This window comes from Kryptolebias marmoratus, linkage group LG24 (assembly GCF_001649575.2).
Source record: "Kryptolebias marmoratus isolate JLee-2015 linkage group LG24, ASM164957v2, whole genome shotgun sequence".
NCBI lineage: Eukaryota > Metazoa > Chordata > Actinopteri > Cyprinodontiformes > Rivulidae > Kryptolebias > Kryptolebias marmoratus.
The window spans coordinates 2,558,596-2,579,886 of record NC_051453.1 but is presented as its reverse complement, the minus strand read 5'-3'; the positions used below and the strand labels follow the sequence as shown (position 1 = coordinate 2,579,886).

Below are 21,291 nucleotides of genomic sequence, written 5' to 3'. Positions count from 1 at the left end.
GAACGGCATGCCATAATATATATATATATATATATATATATATATATATATATATATATGCAAAAACATTGCTGAAAACATTGCTGAAAGATCCAGAGTTGAGTTTCGATCCATGCTTTATTTTCCTCTTTGTGTTCAAGGAGTTACAACAGAAGTTTTCAAAAGAAACAAATAACAGTTCAATTAGACTTTTCCAAGTCCCATTTCTTATCAAATTTTGTAAATTTGTCCTGCGGCGTTAAACGAGCCTCATCACTTCGACAGCTGTGCCTCGATCAGCTGACATCAACGCAGAGACTGAGAGTAGATGCAGAACATTTTGCTGGAAAGCCAACATAAAGTTTAGAGACTGAATCCAGCAGTGTCACTGGCTAAATGGAAGAGAGTTGTTATCGCATAATTAGGAGCCTGGAAAGGTTTGGATCAAAGCTGCCTTTATTTGCCATCTTCTTGGCAGCTGCAGGAGTGCTGCAGGTGGCTGCTTAGACACTGAGCTGCGCGCTGTGAAATATATGTTTAAGACAAAAAGAACATTGTGTGTGTGAGTGTGTGTGTAGGTTATAGTTTGACAGGTATGTGACTGTATATTTCATGATGATAAAATCTTTACAATCTTCACAATCAATGAAAGGGCAAAATCGCAAAACCTCCAGAGCTCTGTCAGGATGCTTATTTACTTCTGAAATGAATTTGAATCTTTTATCTCAGTCAGTGATATCTAAAATGGCTCATTGTTTTTCTTTCTTTTTGTTTGCGGTGGTGTTTACAGAATACTAAGCTCCATTTTCAAGCATTTACAGCCTTCAGAATATTTGCGGTTCCAGCTCTGTGACAGCTTTTGGAAAAAATAAGAAAAGAACAGGTTCAGAATAAAAATTAGAGTGGACATAATATCATTCTTCAAAAAAAAACGGGTGAAAAAATGTGTGCATACTTTACCTATTTCCCTCAGTAATACTAATTTTAATTGTTTGTTTTGTCATTAACACAGTGACATGAGTGTGTGTGCAGTTTAGATTAGCTGCTTCCCTGTTTATTAATTTGTTGCTACTTTTGATGCATGAAGCTTTATCTGCCATCCTAAATACTAAAAAAACATTTTATTTCATTTCCTGCCTTCGCTATGTAACAAATAGTTTTCTTTAATCTCATTCTATGTCAATTAAGCAGATTTAACTTGTGTTATCTTGTGTGCCCTTTTGTTTTAAACTGAATAAAAAGTCAAGCCACAAAATGACCTTTCTGCATCATTTGAGCTGTTTCACAGTGACTTTTACTGCTGTCAAAGTTACCTGTGCATTTTTGCTCTAGTGTTGCCATCTTGTGTTGCTTTAGAGAAACTACATGTAGATGAGTGTGAGTTGAGTGATGTTGAGGGCATTTACTTCAGCATACTTGCATAGATATATATTAATTATATATAAATATTTATACATCTTATGTAAATCAACACGTATCTACGACTCTTCAAGCTCATTTAATTTAATGCCTTTCAAAATATTATTAAATAAAAGTCACTTTTAAAACTATAACCAAATTAACCCCTCACCTTTCTGTACCCTGAAAATCATTTGAATAATCAGTTTTAAAATATATATATATGTAAAGCATCGTTAATGTGCCATGATAAGAACAAAAAGGTCTTTTGCACAGTCTCCTTAGATGTTGATCTTGTCCCTTTAATTGTTGTTTATTTGTTCTTTACTAATAAGGTTTTGCTCGAATGTCTTGAGGCAAAAATGAACTCCCCTCACCTCCCTCTGTTAATGTTTGCTGCATGATAATCTGATTATCTGATTAAATAATTATTCTAAAGCAAAATGCAATATTTGTGCGAAACAGTCTTTTGAAATGAATGTCACAAAGAGTTAAACATAAAAAAATAAAGTCAGTCTCTGCAGAGGGAAAAGCCATCTTCAGAAATAAAAATGTCTTTATCTTCACAACAATTGTGTAAAACATTTACACGTAAGTGTTTACTACGAGGCTAATTTATCTCCTCCTGCCTGAACTCTCCCTTTTAGCTGCTGTCCACATTTCACAAAGAAAACTCAAAGACTGCACTAAATAACACTGTTTTATTGTTCATTTAAACAACAAATTAGCACTTGTTGATGCTATTAAAATATTAGAGTTGATTGTTAAAATATGCCTTTTAATGTAAAAATGATTGGTTAATTCTGTTCCAGCTGCATCCAGTAGTTGTTTGTATTAATATTCAGTAAATTGGGTCGATAAATCAATGTTTGACTTGTTTTAGTTTGCTTTTCTTTCTTTGTTCACCCAAAGATTCCACTCCTTTTTGCTGTTGACAATAAATAAAAAGAAAGAAAAAACAAGTTTTAATTTAAAACATCACCTTTATAATTGCCTTTATTATTTGTAAGTGTTTAAAGTTGTTCTTTACCTTTCTCAGTGACGGTATACATCGCCTCCATTCCAGCTGAAATGTGGTCAGAGATGTGACAGTGGACGAGCCACGTACCCGGATACTGAGGACGCATTTTCACCGTCTGACGCAGGAAAAAGACAAAGCAATTACATGATTTCATTTGAATGAGCTTTAACCAATGCATTAAAGAATAACTTAATCAAATCTGAATTTAAAAGAGATGTGATAATAATTCTTAACTTTTAGCCACAAGTGTAATATTTCAAATATGTATCTTGCACCATTTATTTTATTTCATTGTTAACAATCCTAAACATCTGTTTATCTGCATTAAAGGATGTGATATGGTTGTTTTTATTTTTTATTTTTTACTTTGCTTTGGCACCATCATTTAGAGGACTTATTCTGTTAAAATAAGATTTGTAGGTTAAACATTATATATATTATAGACACAGAAAATAAATAACTAAACCTCTAAAACCTGTTAAAGTTAAGCTTTGTTGAGGTTTTACCTGGAAGGTTGCTGGAAGCAGCTCAAATGAGTCAACACGATAAGGACCTCCACCCAGCTGCAGAATAAATATATATATAAAGGGTTTTATTTATGAAGGATGTGATTTTTATTCTAGGACTGTCTGTCAGTGTATTTGTCAGCTTGATGTTTTATACCTTATATTCCACACTATGGCCGTGCCAGTGCACAGTGTGTATGTCGACTTCATTGCCCATTCCAATCAGGTACCAGTACACCTTATCACCCACCTCCATGGTCAAACCGTTCAGATTGGCGTACACGTAACCATTAATGGCTGCAAATAAACACAGAGACAAAAACATAACAAAAATATCAATATGTTATCTTTTAATGTAATTTTATGATGATTTAAAAATATTGACTTTCCAATTTATGGTATGATATTAAACTTTATATTGTTTTCAGGCTTTTTAATTATTAAAAAAGACAAATTCATAGAAAATGTTTTATTCTGTATTGCAGTCATTAAGAGATTATAGCATTTCTCAGTTTTATATGAATATTTCAAACTTGACTCCATTTTTTGTAAACAATTCTTTCTTCTTTACAATCAATCAAAAACATATGGAGACTTCAAATACATATTCCTGTGATTTTATTAAAAAATTTTACTTAATAACTTTATATATTTCTGAAAAAAACATTTATTAACATGCTTTTGTTAATGTTTGAGCTGTGTGTGTTCTCGTCTCACCGTGCAGTTTGTTGCTTTCAATGAAGTCATCGTCATCTTTTAAGTTTGGACGAGGATTCCTGATGTGCTTCCTGATGTTTTCATCCAGATACCTGCAATATAACATTTATAATGTGGTTCTTTTAGTTTGTTTATAGAACTGTTGCTGAAAATTCACATCATATTGTTCTTTCCTGAGACCTTTATATGCTGAAGATGGCATAATGCTGGAACGAGATTCAGCCTTAAATGTTAAGTATTTTAAATTATCTATGCCACAACAATTTCATGATTTATTTCAGGACATCTGTTTTTATTTTTTAATTGTGGCAAAATAGCTCATGAAATTTCCAAGCAAATTGTGGTCCCACTTACCAACTTTCATTCTCATCAAAAACCAACATAAGTAGTGCAAATTCTTCTACTTCCTTCTTTAGTCCAAAACTCCTGGAAACAAAACAGTTTTGTTAATGAGTGTAAAAGCATCTTTAAATAAGCATTAATTTTAGGGTTATTTGAGGCTTCGGGTAGATCAAGGCAGAGAAACAATCACCTGGCCCAGCTACGACGACAAATCACCAGCGGACCAATCAGACCGCTGTACAGATCCTGAGAGGAAGAGAGAAAGCATGAAAGTCTTTATAGAAGTCCTTTTTGTTTTATCTGGATGAGTTCATGTTTTATCAGTGCACCTTTACGATGTCGACAGTGGAGTAATATGCTGAAACAGAGCACTCCTCCTGCTCTGGGGTTGGTCCTGTGTTCTTGTTGACATACCAGGTGTATGTGTGAGTTTCACCTGTGATACACATCGGAAATCTCTTTGAAGGATTTCTGTTTCATGCATATTGTATCAAGTCACAACTTTGAACTGAAGTAAAGAAATCCTCAGAAAAATTAAGCATTTGAAGTTTTAAATTGTCCTTTTGTGTTTCCAACAATCAATCCAAATTTTAAAACATTTACAAAGAAAAAGTTACAGGATAGGAACTCGCTGAAAAAGTAATAATGATCATGAAACACACTGAGTTTGTTTCTCTGTTGTTTTCAGGCGTACCTGGTTTGGTTTGGTAGACATCAGGAGTTTCTGTCTTTACTCCGTGGGCATGAATGGAATAATCTCTGGATGCCATATTCTTAAAAACCACCTTGACTTTGTCTCCCACCTGAGCATGAATCATCGGACCTGAAATGGAAGGAAAATATTTTCATTATCATCTGAGTTTTAATTGTACAGCAGCAAAACTGAATCAAAAAGAGAAAAGATATATAAGTAATGTCAAGAGACAACATGACAAAAAATGAATTTGTTCTAAAATTCACACAGAGGTAAAATAACCAAACTTTGGCCACAAATCAACCTATTAAATACCTTAAAAAAATACAAAACCATCTAGCAAAAATAGCCATAACATTATGAAATAGTAAAGAAACCAAACTAGACTCAAGGTTTGCCAAACTGGACAAAAAAACACAAAGATGAGGCAACACGTCTACAAAAAAGTTAACCTTTTAAACCTGTCACTGCTGTTCTTACCCATAATGCCAAGGTGTTCCATATCAGGTGTTCTTTCCACCTCTTTGGTGAACTTATCGTTGGTGTACTGTTTGTAGACAACCTTCTTGTACTGAGAGCCAATAAACCCGTCACGTTTGTCCAAAAAGATGAGGGCAGGACTGCAGCAAGAGAGGATATCCTGTTTAAAGTTTACTATTTTTGTAAGGCAATATTAAAAAAAAATATTCCCACTGCTGATGAAATATAATCGATTCTGCAAAATCTAATAAATCTCAGTCCTTACTGCCATATTGTGAATGATTTTAACATTGCAGTTTGGGGGCCATTCTTCTGCATAAATATCAACAAGAGTTAAACTATGTGTAATTAATAATAAACCTGCCCTCAATATGTCAAACATTACTCTTTTTCAGGGATGTTCAGGAAGGATTTGTCCTCTCATCTTTATATGTATATATTTAGTTCAACGTTTTACAATCATTTTATATGAGCAACAAAAACACAGTAATTGTAATTTTATGCATTACTTTTGCCCCATGTTCCTGAACATCTCTGCCTCCCAGGTGCGGTTCGGAGAGTAGTCCCAGTCGATTTCCACGGCAGCAATGTAGTAGGTTTTTGAATGGAGCATCACCTCACTCTGACGCTGGAACAGGCCGCACTTCTCTACCGTGTAGTTGGCTCGCATCCCACTTCTATAATGATCCAATGTGGCAGAAACCACTTCAAACAGACCTGAAATGCATAAACATCACAGCTTGTTTTTCTATTTATTTTCAGTTCCTGTAATTTCCTGCAAAGGATCAATAAAGTACCAATCATAATCATTTTTAATGCTTAAATTATTGCAGAACTCAGTTAAATGTATAGTGACTTTGATTCATGCCAGTTTTGCCCCTCACTCAGGGATGCAAAGTCTCACATGAGTATCAAAACATTTTTAATTTAAGTCAGATATTGCATTAAAAGGAAAAAACCCTGCTGGACTTTCTTTCAAATATTTTGTGTATTTGTGAAGCAGCTTTTGTAACTATTGTTTAGTATTAATTTAGTGTTTAGCAGTGTGTTGTAGTAGATGGGCTGCAATTATTTATTGCTGTCAAATGCATGTGTACATACATACTAATATACATATTGTGGTATTAAAACAAATATCAATGTTTTTGTAAAGTCTGGTAAATTATGCATGTAATGGAGCGTGAGAAAAAGAAAAAGAAGACATACCCATGCTGTCTGGCTCCATAGTGACAGTGTGTGAGATGTGAGGGAAAACACTAATGGTGTCTTTTCTGTTCTGGCGATAGAGGAACCGGTTTCCTTGGAAATAAAGGCTGATGATGTCTGTTTCTGACCCCAGCCCTGAGAGGTGCCATGAGACTTTATCCCCCTTACACATGGTCAGACCGGGCAGGTTCCTGTACACAAACCCGTTGATAGCTAAAAGAGAGCCGAAGAGATAAAACAAGAGGTGGCTTATTTCAAACATGATCTATCCGGAAAATATTTTACTGAAACTCGATATGAAAAAATATTTACCCCAAAGGAAATACTAGACATAAACAAAATAATAATGACCATTTTAAAAATCCAACAACCAAAATAAAACACCTTTAAGTGTCAAGTGATGACTGTTCTACTCACCGTGCATTTTGTTGCTCTCCATAAAGTCTTCATCCTCCTTGTTGACAGCGTTAGGAGTAGTTGTGAAAGTTCTGATGTTGTCATCCAGATACCAGCTGAGATTCTCATCAAACACTGTGGCCATGAGGTGAAACTCTTTATTATAATTTTTCTGCATAATACAAGAGAGATGAAGCAACATGATTAGATTTTTTTATTAATAAATGGTCTAAAATAAATTACAGAACCCAGGGAAACCATTCATGGTGACACAATAACACTAATTAACTTAACATTTTGACTTTGGCGTGTAGGATTAAACCCTACCAAGACAAAACAAATGCCAGATTAAATACGACACGACTGGCCAAAACTCTTGTTATATTAACAGTCTGAATCACTGATGTTCACCTGCGTTCCTTTTTTCAGAGATTTAGGACGACAAATGAGGAGAGGCCCAACCAGCCCGGAGCTTGTGTCTTTAATAGCATCTACTGCAGAATAGTACAAATAGCTCAGACAGTCCGGCTCCCCTTGTACCGGACCAGCACCTTCAGGTACCGACCACTCGTACGTGTACACAGTCCCGGGTCTGACCAGAGCAGCTGGGGGAGGGGTCACTACTCCTACAGTTATTATTCAGAGAAAGAAAGTTAATATTTGGAAACACATGCCAATCAGTTCTGTTCTACAGATCCAAACTCACTAGTTTGTTTCTTTAGCTCCCGTAGTTTCTTTGCTGTGTGTGTTTCTGGCAAAAAGAACATTTCAATTTTTAGATGAAGGAGGGAGACCAGGAGATGATCAGAATTGTCAAAGCCAGTATTTATGCATGTATTTACCTTCCAGTTCGTTGTAATAAAGTGTTCCATCTTGTTCTATACTGTACTGTACTCCATGTGGCTGTATCGTGTAGGGCCGGCTGGCTTTGTTCTTAAACACCACACTGATTGTGTCTTTCTCTTCCGCTCGAATTACAGGACCTGGACACATTTAAGACAAATAATGGCACAGAAATTTAAAAGGCAGTCAAGCTCTTCTGGTATCTTGCATACCTATTTACATTGAATAAACTTTGTTGGGGGTTCTTTTTCTGCAGCCAAATTAATTTTCTGTTTTATTAACCAATGTTAAGAGTTAAAAATGGGCAAAATTAAGTTCATACAGAGATCTGATTAGGTTTGAGGATTTGCAGAAGAGGGTTGCTGAAGATGAATTTTGGAAGTAACAGCAAAATCAGTGAGATAATTTCATCAATTGGTAGAATGTGGTGAAAGAGAACATGTAGGTGGTTGGTGTTTTTGTGGAAGATGGAAAAGGTGACCAAATATCTTAAACCCCAATTAAAAAAAAACAGAAAAGAAAAGTGCTTTCAACCTTTGTCTAGCTTAGATTACCCAGAATCCCGAGGTGCTGCTCCTCCTGGCTGCGTAGCATCTTCGTTGTGAAGGTGTTGTCGGTGTATTCAACATATCGAGCTTTCTTATAGCGGCTTCCAATGCGCTGTGGACCTCTGGTTACAAATTTTTCTGCCTCACTTCGTACACAAAGATGCATAATTCAGCATGAGCAGGTCTCACCGTATACATGAACAGCATTTCTGTGTGAATTTTTGTGTGTATATGGAGTTACCAACCCGTCACTGGGCACTGTGGGAGCATAGTCCCAGACCTCCTCTTCAGCAGCAATGAAGAACTGTCTGAGTTCACCATGAGGGCGGGGCTTATGAACGTTGGGGAAGCACTTCTTGATCTCAAACAAAGCCTGCATTCCAGCTACAAAAGAAAAACACATAAAGTCCTGAAAACAGGCAAGTGTGATCACAAGATTTCTTTCCTGGAACAGGTTACATTCTGTCAAGAGTTATTAGCCTCATTTTAAGCCGGGAGCACATTTTCTTACCCATCAGATGGTCATTGACGGTGCATGTTACCAGCCAGTGTCCGGGGTTGTCAGCCACCATTTCTGCTGTAGTGCTGGAGGCCGGGAAAAGGCTGATCATGTCTGTGTGGTGGTTCAGAGTGGTCAGGATCTGGCCATGGAAATGAACTGAATGCATGTCCACCTGTGAATAGAAAAGATTAGAATTTCAGGCTGAAAGCTAATGTAAATCCCTCAGGTGGCCAAATAAAATAGAATAATCCAACTCTGTTTTTTCCCAGAATATCAAAAATCATTGGTGTGAAAAATGTGCAAGAGGCTCAACTATAAAATGAGAACAACAAAAAAACATATAGACAAGCACATGAAAAGTTTAGTTTGCAAAATTAGCATGAGACCAACAACTACACATCATTTTAAAATCACAAAAACCTTTAATATTGTCCTTGAAAAAAGTGTTAATCAATATGTTAATAGCTTTAGACAAATTAGTATTATCTGATTATTGTAATAACAATTGTTACCTCATTGCCTAAGCCAATCATGTGCCAGTGGATTTTGTTGCCTTGGCACGCGCTCAGTCCAGGCAGATTACCATAAAGAAAACCATTTATTGCTGCAATACAAACACAATTTTAATACGCCTGTTTGTGTATTCCTAAGCACACGTGTGTTTTTGTGTAGTATGGAAGAAACGCTTCAACCCACCATGCATCTTATTGCTCTCAATGAAATTTTCATCCTCCTTCAGGTTTCTGTCAGGATTTGTGATGTGTGTCCGTATGTTCTCATCCAGGTACCAGCTATGGTTCTCATCTGACACCATGAACAGCAGAGCATATGTGTAGTCTGCTGACCTGTCACCATGTAAGTCCAGAGTTCCTGCAGAACAGAGGAGAGAACAGTTTGTGATACACGTAGATTAGTAATAAAGAGTAAAGGGATTTAAAAATAAGACTATAGTCTCTTTTTAACCAGAATAGATTTTCTTGTTGGCTTCTTTTGATTTGACGGTGTCACAGATTTTTAGTTGTTATTTTCTTTGTGTTGCTGGAGTAATTGATGTTTTTATTCAGTCATGCACACCGTAACATTATGTTGTAACAGACATGTTGCAGTGTCTTCTTGTTAACATTCATTAACGTCTGGGGTGCGCTTCAGTAACCATATCATCTTTTTTTATTTCAGTGGACTAGAAAACACATTATTTCTCTCTTAATGTAGGGTGAAAATAAAGCTGAACATAATGTGAATCAAGTAAAGAACATAAGACAAAAATAACTGAAGAAGAATATCTAAGCTAATTACACCTTCCAATGATTGTAGTAGAGTAGAAAGAGTACCTCTCTTACAGATGAGAAGGGGTCCGATCAGTCCTGAGTTGATATCTTTTGGTGGGCGGACATGAGAGTGGTAGAACCTGGTTAGGCAGTTACTGTCCGTCGATGCTGGGCTGTGGGATTCTGGGAGGGTCCACTCATATATCACAGTTGCACCAGGAGCCACGGAGTCGTCACGCTTCAGCAGGTGATCTGTGCCGTCTGGGTACAGAGCTCCTGCAGGAAAACACGCACAAACAGTCATGTATCTATTGGCCTTTTGTAATCTGTCCAAATTCTGATGCATCTTTAGTTTGTTTCTGTTTTTCACCTTCATTGCCTTTGGAGTAATTGAGTCCATGTGCGTGGATGTTGTAAGGTCTGGATGCTGTGTTCTTTAGGTGGAGGATCACTGTGTCTCCATCCTCGGCCATTATCATTGGTCCCAGGTAACCCAGCCATTCTGGCTTCATCACCTCTGTCCTGAAGGTGGCGTCGCTGAACTGTTTATACACTGCCTTCTTGTAGATTGGGCCAATCCGTTGGGGGCCTTTTTTTAAAAAGACTGAGGCTTCTCTACAAAAACATTGAAAAAATTAAAAAAAAAAAAATTGTGTCTGTATTTATAACATTTAAAACATTTTCTTCTAGCATGACGTTCCGTATAGATTGCTTTGGTTTTAGTTTATTTGTTTTGGAGTTATTATCCGTATAAGTTTCTTTGTTTTGTTGAATAAAATGAAACTAGATAGCATTCGGCAGCAAATTGGGCTTTAAGTGTCATTTTTATAAATGTAAAAAATGTTTAAATGTTAATATGTTAATTTTGTTAATAACAACAAAAAAGGCTTACACCATTTTTAAAATATGAATATTTTACATAACATATGTGCTTATGTTTCACCAATACTACACAAATGATTTACAGTTCATAGAGTTTCATGTCGGACCCTAAAACTGAGTCGGCTAACTACCATATCTCTTTCTTTGATAATAATTTGTTCACAAAAATACATAAATTATTTGGTTAATTTCCATGAAAGTTAATAACCAAGCAAAGTATGAACAAAGGAAGAACCATCTTTGCTTTTCACAAATCAGTTTGCCACTAATAGATTGTTGTCACAACTAATTAACATTAAAAGTTAAAATACACATTAAAAACACTTGAATTCAGTTTTTTAAAGATGACCAAATTCAAGAATGCAAAAGCTACCAAAAGCCAAACCAACATCCAACCAACAAAGCATTTGGTTTTCAGATCTTATCACAGAATGCATACAAATACACACAAATATTGTACATGTTTGTGGTTCCAATGAGTATAAATCGTTTTAATTCCAAAAGTATGTGACTTTTTCTTTATAGTGCAGATAACTTCTATTTGAGCTTGCATCAATGTGTCATGTAGTTTCAGAATTGATTTTAGCATCTAAAAATGTTACATTTCCAACAGTATGGACACCTATTTGAATGCATTAGAGTGTATAAACTGAAACCACAGTGAGAAGCATTTACAGAAGTGACGAAATTATAATGAAGAGTGTACATACTCATCATCCTGCAGTGAGCGATTGTGAATGTTGTTCATTCCACTTGGTGTATAGTTCCAAGATATCTCCTCTATCTTGAAGAAATACTCTCTTCTCATCCCAGTAACAGATATTACTGCACAACTTAAGAGCAGCACAACTCCTAACTCCAGCCTGTGCATGTTTGACAAGGTAGAGTTGGTGCTTCTTCAAATAAAAGTCTAGAGAAAAATTTACAAAAAGATTAGTAGTTTTTCGTTCTCTTGTTATTTTGCCCAGCAATCCTGCAGATGATTTTGTTCGAAACACAGACCGCTGACAGCCTTTAGTAAGTCTGTACTGAGTCTTTATACTGCAACAACAGGCAGACTGCTGAGATTGGCCAAAGGTGGGGGTCACTGACCATCAGTAATCAGTGCAACAAACTAAAAAGAAGTACGACAGCCAGATGTTTGATCAGCAGGCAGCTCTTACACAAGATCAAACTATTACTATGCAGCATAGAAACATTAACCAAACATCAGTTACTTTTTACAAGATATATAAACTTAATACATTAAACTTTGAACAACTTTCACAGACTTGATTCAGAACAGATAACTGACATCTAAAACTCAGCAGATACATTTATCTTTTGTAGCTCTTTGTCACAAAGGGGAACAGATAAAAAAGATTGATCAGCTCTAAGGATCTTTAAAATTATTAACTGGAAGTAGATTTTAATGAAGAAAATGCTCACTAACAATTTTTCTTGTATGCATGCAAACCTGCAGCCATAACAAAACAATGTTGTAATGTTTATTCAGAGATGAACACGCTCTGACTTTTGGTTCAGTAAATATTGTGCATACTGGTGAAAATAGCTGACAAGTGTTTTGCTTAAATGCATAAAGCTTTTCACCTAAAAGTTTTAGTAGTTCTATAATTTCCAAATAACTGATTAGTAACAAAATCATCTTACAATGGATTTATCATCATGTGAAGGATAACATCAGATTTATTCTCAATAAATCAAGGATATTACATTTTTATACCAAGTCACAGTATAATGACTTGCTTCGCTCTCAAGGTTAGAGATAATAGTTACTCAATTTGGGGTTGAAACAATCAATAGGAGGCAACTTTGGAAAGTCCAGCACACAAACCTGTACAGGATTTGATTACACACTTTCATAGACAAACACAGCTAGTATGTGCAACGTGCAAACCTGCATTTTGACCTCAACTCACCTTGATTTTTCTCCTGATCTGTTACCAGAAATGTTGACTAAAAGGCACCAATCAGTTATTGCTGGAAGAATATCATAGCATTTCTACACGTGTATATAATTGTATTTATCAATTTATGCATTTAAATAATTAATTCTTTTAGTGTTGGCATAAAAAACATAATGAGAAGTGAGGGAAAGAAATAAAAATATTCATTCTAAAAGACTAATTTGTAATAAATTGACTAAAAAATAAACTCAGAGAGCGCAAACCTCCTCCAAGGCCACAGCATATTTAAAAAATAGTGGGATCCAGATCATAATCTGCATTAGCACCAATATTTAATCCATTGTTTTTTGTGACAACCCCAATATTTCCTGAAAATTTCATCCAAATCTGTTCATTAGTTTTTACCTGATTTTACTAACGGACAATCAAACAAGCCAACGGACACAACCAAAACCAGAACTTCCTTGGCGGAGGAAACAAAAGGGTCACATGTTGGAGTAGAGACAAGTTTTTAACAAAGGGGTCATCTGTGACTTTGACCTTTGACCCCATGAATCTTGAAATCAACAGGCATCAACTTTGATCGCATATAGAGCACTAGGTCAGCCGTGATGTTGACCTTTGACCCTGTCACCTTGAAATCAACAGATGACCAGCTATGGAGTTTAACATTCCTGTTATACAGTTGCAGTGGTAGCGTTTGACCTTAAACTTTGACCGGATCACCACCAAAATCTAATCACTTGTTCCTTGTACCATGTTTGAATTTTCCTGAAAATGTCATGAAAATCCGTTTGTAACTTTTTGAGTAATCTTGTAGACAAACAGACGCTACCGAAAACATAATCTCCTTTGCAGAGGTAAAAACTTGTCAAATGTACAGTAAGTCAATATTGCTTCATTATCAGTGTATGTGTAGAATCAGTGTGCAAGGGTCAAACCTCCCACTGTCATGTTTCACTAACATGGAATATTCAATGAATTCAAGATTATCTGGTTCAAAACACATTATATTTAACTTCAAAGCCTCTGGATGGAGAGAAGATATTTTAATGATCATCAAACACAAGATATATGAATTGGAAAGGTTGTTTTTATAATTTATTTATTCAATGCAGCACAAATGAACCATACATTATAAAAAAAAACACTAAAAAATACAAATATAAGGTGTCCATTAATACTGAATTAGCATCCAAAAGACATCAAGGACACAATTTATAACAACACACACTTGAAGCTGAAACAACTGTACTTACAAACACACACTCAAATACTTAAAAACTTGACAAAACACTTCAGTGTACTTTGATGCCACATTCAAAATGTTAAACTGTGGGAATCTGTAAAGAATCTTGGAAAAACTTTGCTAAACTCAAAGAAATTCTCACAGGAAATAACTGATCTCATTTCCAAACCGCTAAACAACAACAGGTCGCTATTGTTAGGTGTACAAGGAACATGGCTGCTATACAAAAAATACAGTCATATGACAAGTCCACAATAACTCCAACAATTCACTTCCAACCATTTATTTATAAAATCCCCTAAATGCTTTGTTCTTTCTTGGAAGACAAGACATGTTGGACTTTTGAAGCTGGTGACTTAATATGGCTACAAGTTATCACATATGTTTATTTTGTGTGTGTGAGGTTTTTTAATATATATACACAGTATACACACTGCAGTATCCACCTACACATGTGTGCATCTCTAAGCATTGAGGCTATACTCCTGCTTGTAGCAGCAGGGCCGGCAGATGGCGTTGACGAGACCATTTCCCAGCTGTAAAAGACAGATGATGAACTCCAGCACAGCGAGGCCCAAGGAGACACACAGGAGAGTGACGTTCCACTCAACAATATTCAGAGGATGAAGGCACCGTGGCCAAAGTTCTGGCTCAAACAGATACCTGTGAACCAAACAGAAACAGAAAGGAATCACTAAAGAATAAAGCCCAAAGTAAAACAAAAACAAAGAGACAATTAAAGTAAAGACTTGTAATGAATGAATAACTTTAGCAGTTATGTTACTGTTATTTGGTCATGCATAGAAAGATCACAATAATAAACATCATAAAAAGAGTCACAGGCCCAACTACTTTAAAAAATAACATGAGAGTGAAGGACCTCTTTCAGCCTTTCTGGCGTTACTGAATTATATTTTATTTAAGCCCTTTTATGAGGAGAACAAGTAAACAGTGCCAGATGAGATGATACATTTTAACATTATTTCTGCTCAAATTCTACAGGAAAAACACTTTAGGTCAGGAAATCCTGTTAAAAAGCTCCAAAAACATCAACTATGTGTATATATGTTCAATTAAAGCTTTAAGAAGGTATAAAGCACTTTTTTTAAATATCTTCCAAATTTCTGATACTTGCTTATAAAGTTTAAATTGTGACTTGCCTGCAAAGACTGCTGGGGCAACAGGGTTTAACAGAAGTTATGGTTTTATCAACCTATGTTATGCTTTTTCTTTGTTGTGTAAGAAAAAACAATTTTAAACACATTTCATAAACAACAATTGACAAATTGCTAAAAGAATAGAAAGCAATTCCTTAAATGAATCACATGCTTTGTCTTAAAATCTGCAAACATTTGTTTAGAAAAAGAAAGTGTTCCTATTTGCTATGACTTCTGTTATATTCTTTGAATGCATGGGTTGATTTCCATGTGTAAGAGGTGTCTCTGAACACGAAGTAAGGCCAAAAAAAGGGTGCTGCATTATGAAATGCTCCATCAGATAATCTGACATAACCTTTTGATGATCTGAACAGCAATTATGATTTAAAGAAACAATAAAAATACATACTTCAGCACCACTCTGTGGAAAGGTGCCACACTGCCATTTAAACTTTTACGTGCACTAAAGCTTAGAGATTATCTAATCTTTAGATCACAGTGAAAACAAAGTCAAAAGCAGTCCAAAGTAATGAATTAACTTCCTGAAAAAGTCTCAGGGGACAAGATGTCTGGTGCTTTTTGTTATAATATTATTATTTGATGGTAGCTCAACAGAAAAAGGGAGATAACAGAAAACCATGCAGGAAAAGCCTCAAGCCAGGACCTGAATCTGGGTCAAAAATACTGTGAACTCAGAACCATCAGTTCAAATTGAGCTATGCAGTGAGTTTTGTTTTTATACACAAAACACACCTCATTTTTATTATTGTTTAGCTCATAATTCCCTCTTCATTCATAATCTGTTTAGCTGGGCTAAAGATGTGGTAGTACAGAAAGAAGCAAGATCTTCAGGCTGGTCTATTCCCTGTTTGGTGATTTAGTATAGTGTTCTTACCTGCCACCCTGGTCTGCGAAGGGATATGACCACCCTAATGAGGTGAAGCAGTAGGGGCCTTGCATTAAGGCAAGCCCTGAAATAACAAAACAGTAACCAGACCCGATGAGGCCGATGATGGCTGCCAGCGCTGACCCGCACATCTGTGAAGGAACACCGACACACAAAAAGACTTTTAGGAAGAACAAGCACATGCTAGGGTTTGTCTTTGAAAATTTCTGTGGCAGTGAATGAATGTGAGCTGTTTCACTTATCCAAGTCCGCAGCTGCTACACCAACACACACACAAGTGCAGCTGGGCATGTGGCTTGAATGGCATGGGTCCAGCTTACTTTGTTGTGTGTTATTTAACAATGGGACCCTTGATAAATAATCCTAGCTGGATTAGTATTAGCACTCTGTCTCAGAAGGACACGGTGTTGGTTTGCTTAATGACAGCTTTTGAGTATTTTTCTGCAAGTGGTAAGAAGAAATAAAAACACTCTCACAGTTGTAAAACATGGCCCCATGAGAAAATATTGACTGATTTGTTTAAACTCTTTTAAAAAAAGTAAAATGTCAACAACAACAGCACAAAATATACTTAGAAATTGGAGCCTGTGTGTTTGCACCAGAATCTTCTGGATGTTTATCAGATGTACAAACAATTTTTGATGCAGAATGTTTTTTTCTGCTTAGTTTGAGTATCGTTTAGGGTATAAAAGTCTCTCACCATCAAGCTCTCATTCCAGCAGCAGCTGCATTTCCCCAGAGTGATGAAGCTAATAGCTGGAATCAGCATCTGCAAAGACAGAAAACTACATGGTTTCACAATAGTTTTTAGACAACAGCAGAATACTTTTGTTTGTTTTGTTTTATATTTTAGGATTTTTTTCTGGAAATATGTATACTATGTAACATAAACTATACTGTATAAGACTTTACAGAGTTTAACAAAAATATCTCATTTTATGCTTATAGACCCCTAAGCCATGTTTACAATGATACATAATAGATATAACTTGAAACAATGAGGAACAGTATGTACCAATTTAATACAGTTACTGTAACATAAAAGATGCATTTTATTACAATAATCATATTCAAAAAGTGCAGCTGAGGCAGCAACTAATTTAAGGAGGAGAACCTGCCATTGGTGAAGCATGGCAAATTATGGGATCAAGTAAAGAAAATGTCCTCCTCGGACAATTTCTTCTGCTCTGCTTTTCTTTCTTCCTGTTACATCATCCCCAACCAGTTGAATTCAATGGATGTCCCCCCTGATTTTGATTAGGATTGCAGTATCTTCTTGATAAAAAAAGAGTATTTCCTTCCCTGTGTTTCTACATGAATTATGAATTTATTTATTTATTTTTGCTGCAGTCTATAAATACAGCTGAAATTACCTTAAAATTAAAGGTTTACACCAAATTTAATGGCAATAAAACTTACAGTGAAGCTTTTTTAAAATTGTAAACTGGTTCAAAGTGACTAAACTGCTTATTAACTATTTCTGTTTTGAAATCATTGCACATATCCACTGCAGCTGACCATAAAACAGCAACATGTAAAATTGACACTCCCTGCAAAGTTAAACAGCAAAAAAAATAAATTCCAGCAACCATGCACCTGATTCTTTCATAGATTTATGTTTCTTAATTTCTTCCTGTTTTCCCTTTTATCCATTTCCTGTGTTAGAGACAATAAATCACATCCTGACAGAAGAAAGGAAGTTCCCAAGGTTTTTACACAGTTGAAAAAACACGTTTCATCAGATCCACATCCTGGTTGTCCTCAGAAGCAGAGACTAAAAGAGAGCATGACAACATGGAGTAAAGAACAGCAAGAAGGGAAGAAAGACGGCAAAAGGAGGGAGGAAGCAGAAGGAGAGGATGGGAGGGAGCAGATTTGTCTCAGAGGGATTCAGTTTGCTCTTTGACTCTTTGGTATTCTGTCACTTCCTCAACAAAAAACGAAAAAGGCAAAAAAGAAAAAACACAAGGGAATAAGCATATTCAATTAATTTCAATAATATTCCTGGTAACTCTTTTCCAAAAGGTAGAGGAGAATATTCCAGGAAAGGAAAGAGGATATTTCTGCTATTAACAAATAAAAAAGACCCCATTTACTTCCTTAAAGGATCATTTCACTATTGAGAGTACATTATTTTAACCATATGGTGAAATGTTAGCAGCCAATGTTTTTGACAACAACTTAATAAATAGACTGATTAAGCACAGTCACATTAAGATGTCTTGCTGTATACAAAAGCCTAAAGTTTTAAGTTTATTGAACAATTGTTCTATTGGTTAATGGTTTTTTTTTTTTTTTTTTTTCTGAAAAATACAATCCTTCCTCTGTATTTCCATAATAAGCAAAGTAAAAGAATAACTCCTTTCTGCTAAGAGGGTAAACCCATCAGATCAGCAGTGTGCAGAACAGACAGATTAACTGTGGATTCACAAAACGCTCTTTTGTTTTTAATGAACTGTAGACTCACATAGACAGACTGGTGTCAAAGGACTAAAAGACTACTAAAAGTAATATTTGGATGTAAAGTCATGTTTGTTTTCAACCAGTAAAGGCAGTCACATTTCCCCCAGCTATACTGTGTGTTTAAAGCTTTAGACTCTGCTGACTATGGCAGGAAGGGAGGCGACACTTATGTTGTGGGCTGCTGAGGCCATTTAAAGGATTTCAGCTGCAGTTCTGGTTGAGTTGAGAGTTTACGAGTCACATGGCTCAAATCTTTTCAAAGAACTCGTTTATTTAATTTTTAATTTGGTTCCAGATGAGAAGTGAATCTCATTGCATTTTGTTCTGCTGAATTTCTGGCTTTATTGATTGTAGTGTTTTAATCTCCCCCACAATTTACCATTTAAAGAAAATATGTATTTATCACCCTGTCACACATTTACTTCTTCCACTTTGATGAATTTTTGTCAGGTTTTAAAGTTTCAAGGAAATATGTGAAGGTCCCACTATCCGTAGTAATATGAAAATCAGTTTTTAATAACAGGTTATTTTGTTATTATTCAAAACTGTAAGCACTTGAAACATTAGATGTGTAAAATAAAATCTCACAGTTGAGATGTTGCTGCTTTCAGAAAACTGAACAGAACTTGGTTTCATCAAGCCAACTCTACAAAGAAGTGTAAATCAGCTAATAACTGTTTATTTGTTACTCACCAACAGTCCTCCACCTCCTAGTCCACCAAAGTACCAGATGTAGCTCGCCAGGCGGCCCTGCTTGATGTAGGAGATTTCTCCCATCGGGAACAGAAGCAGCAGGTTGGCAAAGATACAGCAGAATGCCAGAGGCAGCAGAGCCAGGCCCAAAGAGCGGGCAAACCCCACCGAATAACACATTGTTCACAGAAAAACTAAATCACAACCACCAGGAACAGAGAGCAGAGCTGGAGTGGGCTGACGGAGGCTAAGGCAGAGAAGAGGGAAGGGTCAGAACAGCTGGGGAGACAGGAAACCAAAAAAAAAAAAATTACTGGAGCCTGCTCTATGTGTGCTGGTGTTTCTGAGTATGTAACAGATAGAGTCGGGGGGGTATGCTATGACACTCACAGGAAGTGAGGGGGGGGTGACACAAAGCTTTAGAGCTCAACCACAACTATAAAAAATTCCAAAGAGTGAAAGTGTGTGTTTGTGTGTTTCCCACTCTCCAGATTTTACACAGAGAATCCCTGCAGACTGTAAAAAATGAATTTCCCTCTGAGTGACTTGGCCCTAAAAACTGGGTAACATATGAAACAACATAAGTGTTTTTTTCTTTTTGCTTCTTTGTTTGTTTAACCTTCAGGCTTCATGGTGTATAAGAAGGTACCTTGTTATAAATATGTTCTGCATCTATAGAATGTGGTCTGGTCGTTTTTTTAAATAATTATTAGTATAGATCCGAAAAACAATAAGCAAAGGGTCAGAAAATACTTTAAAAACTCAACAAAACATTTGCAAATTAAAAGAATATATATATATATATATATATATATATATATATATATATATATAAAATACCTGCTCAAATAAATCAGGATTTTGGTTGCAGTTTAGAAGTGGTTATCCTTCAAGACTATTCGACTAATCTGCAGCTTCAATATCAAAGTCTTTTGAGGCAGTAAAGCCCACCTAGAGGATAAAAAGAATCCCAAATTTCCTCTTAATTTGTTTCTCTCGTATGTTATATTATATCAAATTAACTGATTTAGTGTTGGAACAACCCTGTACAAATATTGACAAGTATGCAAAATGTTTTCTTTGTCTGTAGCTTTTCTGTTTGTTGAGCAATGAGACACAACAAAACTTCTAAAACTGTTATATCAAAAAAGGAGAGGCAGAATGTGTGTTGTGTGTTTTAGAGCTGTTTCATAATCAAGCACATCCAAATAAACTGCAACCATCATAAATAATCACATCTAACAAGTTGTCCTGATCCAGGTAGATTATGTAAAGCAGGAAATGTGTTCGGGTGACAGGACACTTGGGCCTTTATGAGAGAAAATGGGTCGTACCAGGGTCAGCGTGGACTTGTAAGGAGATTAAAACTATAACAAAGTCCAACATCAAGAGATTTTGTGCTGAAGTGGAGAGTGTGAGCAGAGTTACAGGGTATGTAGGGTTGACAAGTTGTTTATGAACTAACCACACATCTATTTTTCACATTTAAACTACTGAATGTACTGTGATATATTTTATCTCTACTGTGCAAATATGTCTGTATGAGTTCTGTTTATAACTGGCAGCAGACAGTTTCTGACAGGCAAAAACTATAAAAAAAAACATCCCCCAACTTGCTTAAGACATGTAAAATAAATATTGTTTGTATCATATGTACCTATAGTTGAAGCTGAATGTGACCGAAACAAAGAATAACCACAGTGGTGTGCAGATTTTTGAAGGTGCTGCTTCTAAAACAATCACATATTCATTCACTGCTTTCTGTGTATGTTAATACATTTATATTTGTATTGAATCATATCTACAGTTTGTTCATAATTTTTGGACAAAGTGTACAGTTTTTAGGAACTCCCTCACCAGGAAGAGCCAAAATTATAGAGAAATGCAGCTCTGAATAGACCGACTCAATACATGCTTCATTATTATTTTATATCAAACTGCTATTGACAAAATAAAAACCCAGTTTGCAAAAGAAAATATCCCATTGTTTCCATTTGCAATTCCAGGGATTTAAGTTTCATGTAGTTTAGAAAAATCTAAAGATTAGAACAGAGCATTTAAACCATCAAGTTAGAATTTCATTTTTTGGACAATACAAACGTGTGTAAAAATATTGTAAACAGAAAAAGGAAA

General features: G+C 35.7%; 2 protein-coding genes across 2 annotated transcripts; both read right to left on the bottom strand.

Annotated features, from left to right (window-relative positions):
* Nucleotides 1-2,059: 2,059 nt before the first annotated feature.
* Nucleotides 2,060-11,653, bottom strand: LOC108238449 (ceruloplasmin). The gene is made up of 24 exons (XM_017420559.2): nt 11,493-11,653; nt 10,271-10,515; nt 9,964-10,176; nt 9,329-9,502; nt 9,145-9,236; nt 8,642-8,804; nt 8,376-8,514; nt 8,137-8,276; nt 7,582-7,722; nt 7,446-7,490; nt 7,151-7,365; nt 6,761-6,911; nt 6,344-6,556; nt 5,647-5,854; nt 5,138-5,277; nt 4,658-4,786; nt 4,293-4,399; nt 4,154-4,209; nt 3,976-4,047; nt 3,622-3,713; nt 3,062-3,201; nt 2,905-2,961; nt 2,408-2,513; nt 2,060-2,305 (listed from the first exon to the last, which is right to left on the bottom strand). Exons 1-24 carry the CDS (start codon nt 11,651-11,653, stop codon nt 2,280-2,282), a joined length of 3,225 nt encoding a protein of 1,074 aa, XP_017276048.1. The 3' UTR covers nt 2,060-2,279.
* A 2,124-nt stretch (nt 11,654-13,777) lies between these two features.
* On the bottom strand, nt 13,778-19,464 carry tm4sf18 (transmembrane 4 L six family member 18). Its single transcript, XM_017420420.3, has 4 exons — nt 19,159-19,464; nt 16,703-16,771; nt 15,991-16,133; nt 13,778-14,601 (listed from the first exon to the last, which is right to left on the bottom strand). Exons 1-4 carry the CDS (start codon nt 19,336-19,338, stop codon nt 14,403-14,405), a joined length of 591 nt encoding a protein of 196 aa, XP_017275909.1. The 5' UTR covers nt 19,339-19,464; the 3' UTR covers nt 13,778-14,402.
* Between the last annotated feature and the right edge of the window lie 1,827 nt (nt 19,465-21,291).